Source organism: Nicotiana sylvestris, chromosome 11, assembly GCF_000393655.2.
Source record: "Nicotiana sylvestris chromosome 11, ASM39365v2, whole genome shotgun sequence".
Classification (NCBI taxonomy): Eukaryota; Viridiplantae; Streptophyta; class Magnoliopsida; order Solanales; family Solanaceae; genus Nicotiana; species Nicotiana sylvestris.
The window spans coordinates 8319404-8324053 of NC_091067.1; the positions used below are offsets into that span (position 1 = coordinate 8319404).

General features: G+C 37.8%; 1 protein-coding gene across 1 annotated transcript; it reads right to left on the reverse strand.

Annotated features, from left to right (window-relative positions):
* Positions 1-965: 965 nt before the first annotated feature.
* Positions 966-4426, reverse strand: LOC104215267 (probable LRR receptor-like serine/threonine-protein kinase At2g24230). Its single transcript, XM_009765027.2, has one exon. It carries the CDS (start codon positions 3800-3802, stop codon positions 1244-1246), a length of 2559 nt encoding a protein of 852 aa, XP_009763329.1. The 5' UTR covers positions 3803-4426; the 3' UTR covers positions 966-1243.
* Positions 4427-4650: the final 224 nt, after the last annotated feature.

Genomic DNA, 4650 nt, shown 5'->3' on the forward strand with positions numbered 1-4650 from the left:
TACTTCATGAAAAAGACCACTAGAGAAAGTGGTCCTCCATTGATTTTTTCTGCAATTACTGTTTCCAAGAATTGTAATATGGAATCCCATAAATTAACAGCAGCTCCACCATAATATACTAATGAAAATATTTTTGCCTATGTAAGTGTATTCACTGAAAAAGGTGACTAATCTCATTTTTTGGATATATAAAGAAAGTATCTTTGGAAACCGCTTCTTGCAGAAATAATGGATCAAGTTACCTATAATAGACGTTTGTGATCTGATCCTTTCCTACACCCTGCAAATCTGATCCTTCCCTACACCCTGCAAATCTGATACTTCCCTATACCCTGCAGACTCACTACTCGTATCCCAGAGCAGGTGGCCTATGGTTATCAAACTCCTGTAGTGCTACCGGTTGGGGGAGTTCAGCCAACTATTGTCGCGCAAAGTATAGGCCCGCGATGTCGCGTGTAGCGGGAGCTTAGTACAAGTGTTTAGTCTTGATTGGTTCCACCTCTTTGCAAGGTGATGACAACGGTTGCTGTTATGCACAAATGACCATTTCTTGGACTATTGAATTCCATCGTAGAGCTCTTCTCTTTACAGTCAAGTGGCTTTTACTCCTACTCTAGATTACTGTGTGTCTAATTTTCGCTTTTCACAGTCAAAGTCAAAGGTTTGTTAGTAGCAAAATCGGCATGCCTTCTAGTTGTAGTTGACTTTAAGTGCACCACCGGTTAGGGGAGTTTATCCTACTATTATCGCGCAGCCTGAGGGTAGACCCTCGATGTCGCGCATAGCAGAAGCTTAGTGCACCTAGCTACCCTTTTTTTAAAAAAGAAAGTATCTTTGGATGCTGTTCTATGACACCTAGCAAGCATCTAGTATTTTTTTCCTATGAACTTTAACAGAATGAATTCATAACATGAAGAAAAACAAGGCTAAATTTATGACGCAACCAAAAGTGCCAAAGCTTGTAAGAATCTCAAAGAATTGGAAAACACAAATGGAAATGAGTGAAAAACTTTTGTTTCCTTCATCAAGGGTCAAGCAAGTCTATTTTGTACTATAACTTAAACCTTTGCAAGTGGAAATGTTAAAAGGAAAATGAGAAACATGGCATAAAGCAGCAAACAAAAATACTGGACTAATGTACAATTCCTCTTGTGGCAAACACAAGAAGGAGAACTCAGATCACAAAAATGAAAGAGGGGTAAAAATTTATGCATTGAGCCAATGTTTCTGTATCCTCAAATCTTCATTGTTGTGTAGGCTCAATATCCTTAAGCAGTCCAACTACTTGATGCATGCTCGGTCGTTTCGCAGGAACTTCAGCTGTGCATAAATAACCAATTTTCAAGGCTTCTAGTATTTGAGTTTGCGATGCAGTTCCACGAATTTTTGGATCGATAACTCTTGATCCCTCGTTGTTCCTTACTAATCCTCTAACCCAACCAACCAAATCAGCATCCTTGTCTTCCGGATAGTCATCTTCAACTGGCTTTTTCCCAGTTATTAGCTCGAAAAGAATGACTCCAAATCCATAAACATCAGACTTTGGTGTTGGATATTTCGGGGAGCTGCTACTCTCCGGCTGAAGAAACTCTGGGGGTATATATCCAGGTGAACCGCGAGTTATCTCGTCCTCGAGTCCGGTGCCAAAAATCTTGGCCAATCCAAAATCAGATAATCTTGGTTCCAAGTTTATATCAAGATAAACACTGCTAGCTTTGACATCTCTATGTATAATTGGAGGCGAGCAACCATGGTGAAGAAATGCAAGGGCTCTAGCCGTGCCAAGCGCAATCTTGTGCCTAAATCTCCATGTTGTCAACAATCCTTCAGAACCAACATTCTGAATACTGTTATTATCATCCTCTTCCCACGTGTCCGTGCTCCAGTCCTCGGTAGTTTGAACCCCGAGTGGCAAGTCATGAAGCAAATTTTGCAAATTTCCGTTCTCCATGTAATCATAAATGGCAATTCTTTGCTCACCAGCCAAGCAGTATCCGGTCAATGGAACAAGATTCGGATGTTTTATCCGGCCAAGATACTCGAGCTCTCTTGCCGCTTCGTGGTCTGTCATAGTCGAACCGTGAACGAGAACTTTCACTGCCACATGAATTCCACCTGGTAAAAAGCCTCTATAAACTGGACCAAACCTACCCTCAGCTAACAATGTACCTCGATCGAAATTAGAAGTCGCAGACAAGAGGTCTGCGAATGTGAAATTCAACAGTGGCTTCTCAAAAATCACCACGGGTACGGAGTTAGCTTGCTTAACATCAGCAACCCAAGTGGTTGAATCAGTCTGGAATGAAAAGGGGCCAGAAATAGTCTGTTCTTCTTTGTAAGAATTCTGTTTAACTGCCCATATCGTGGTTTTCCTTCGACAACCAAACGCCAAGAACAACAACCCCAAAAGCAGAAACACCATAGAGAAGGTTAAAGCCAATGCAAGTTTGAGTCCTCTATGTTTTGGAGCTTTCCTATGGAAAAGAGCAGGATTGGCAGCAATAGGACATCCATTTGATGACCCAATGAAAGCCGATCGGAATGTTTTCGGGGAGAACTCAGAAGCACAAAGAGTTAGATTATTGTAAGAAAAGTTGAACCTTTCCATATTCGGAAGTTTCTCTAGAAGTGGCAAAGGGATATCACCAGTCAAATTGTTGTATGAAACATCAAGAACTTGGAGATTTCTATTGCTTAGTACAGGAATGCGGTTAGCAAGATGGTTTTCGGATACATCAAGGATTTTCAAGCGACTCAACGACGAGAGCTCGCGAGGAATATGGCCAATCAAACTGGTTCCAGACAAATTAAGATACTCTAAACCAGATAACATATCAACATGTGGAAATTCTTGTGGTAAAAATCTATTATGTGCAAGATTAAGGTACAAGAGTTTTCGAGCATTGTTCAACTCTTTAAATATCTCTCCACTAAGCTGATTCTCAGATAAATCAAGATAAACCAAATGAGACCAATTGAAACTGGAACTGAAGTTTACCTGAGAAATATGACCTTGAAATTGGTTTCTACTCAAATCAATCACTTCCAATGGCCCCTCAAAAACGCCAACAACAGAACCCTTAAACAAATTTCCTGAAATATTGAGATGAGTAATCGAAACCATCCCTAACAAATCCGAATCTTTCCCATTAATCTCATTTTCCGCAAGATTCAAGAACTTAAGCTTTGGAAATGCAACACCAAAACCATCATGTAAACCACTAAGTCTATTTTCTGAAATATCAAGAAGTTCCAAAGAATGACAATTCAAGATTCCATAAGGCAAATCTGACTCAAACCCATTCTTACTAAGATTAAGAGAATGCAATCTTGAAAGTGAGCTAATGGCTTCTGGAATCTTACCAGAGAAATTGTTAACAGAAATGTCCAAGATTTCAAGCTCACCAAAATTGCCTATATTACTTGAAAGATCATTAGAAATGTGATTATGTGAGAGGTTAAGGTACTTAAGTGAACCTAAACTCCAAATATCAGAAGGCAAACCAGTGAGATTATTGTTACTCAGATCCAAATACTGAAGCTTAGTGAGTTTACCTATAGTATTATCAGGAATAATACCAGATAAACCAAAACTTTTAGCTGTCAAATTGACAATATTTTCTTCCTTTGAATCACAACCTACACCTTTCCAAGAACAAAAGTGAGCTGAAAAGTTGTGAACTTTACCCATTTTTTTCAAGAAATCAGAGACAAAGAAACCATCAGTGTTTGGTTGCTGACAAACCAAAGGCCTAAATAACACTGTTAAAACCAGAAAAAAAACAAGAATCCCAATTCCCATTTTTGTGATTCAACTGTCAAACTCAGAGAAAAAAAGAGAGAGAACCAAAACCCTCCAACAACACCAAAAATCTCTCCTTTTTCAGAACTTCAAAAGCACCATTTTTGACTAATAAAACTTCTACTTTCCAAGAATCAGCAAAAACAAACACTTTCTATATTTAGTAACAAAAACCCCCCACAAGCCAAGAACTTCAAGAACAGTATAAATTGGCCAAAAGTCAAGAACTTTAACAAGAAAAATGGTTAAAAATCAAATCTTTAAACAAGAATTCAGAAGATAATGGGAATTTCAGAGGACAACTAAGATTTTGGGGTTTCTGAATAATGTGAACTTACTTACCTTGTTGCATGTCTGCTAATGAAGCCAACAAATACAACAACATAAATGCTTTGTCTTTGTGTTTCAACAAAGACAAAAAAAAAAAAAAGTTCTAATCTTTTATATAAAATAAACAAGACTAAAAAAGGAAGAAAAAGATACTTAGAAAATTGACAGTGTTGTGTAAATGTGTTGTGGTAAAAATGTTGGAGGGGTTTCATAAATGGAAATGAGAGTTGGGTTGGTGAAGTTAGTAGTAAAGGTGTTGGATGGGAATTCAATGATTCTGCTATGTTCATATCATCATTTACTTCATAGCAAGTGGAAATACAAATATTAGCCCCCAAAAAAGTGGAAATATAAATAGTAGTAATACATATGCTTCTCTTGATTACTATCTTTAAAGAAAATACAACAATAGTGTACTATTTTAGGCTATTTTAATTAAGGGCTTAAGTTATATCCACTATCAGTATAAACATATTGTGCATTATCGGTATGAAAAAACATATGATAGCAGCTTATTT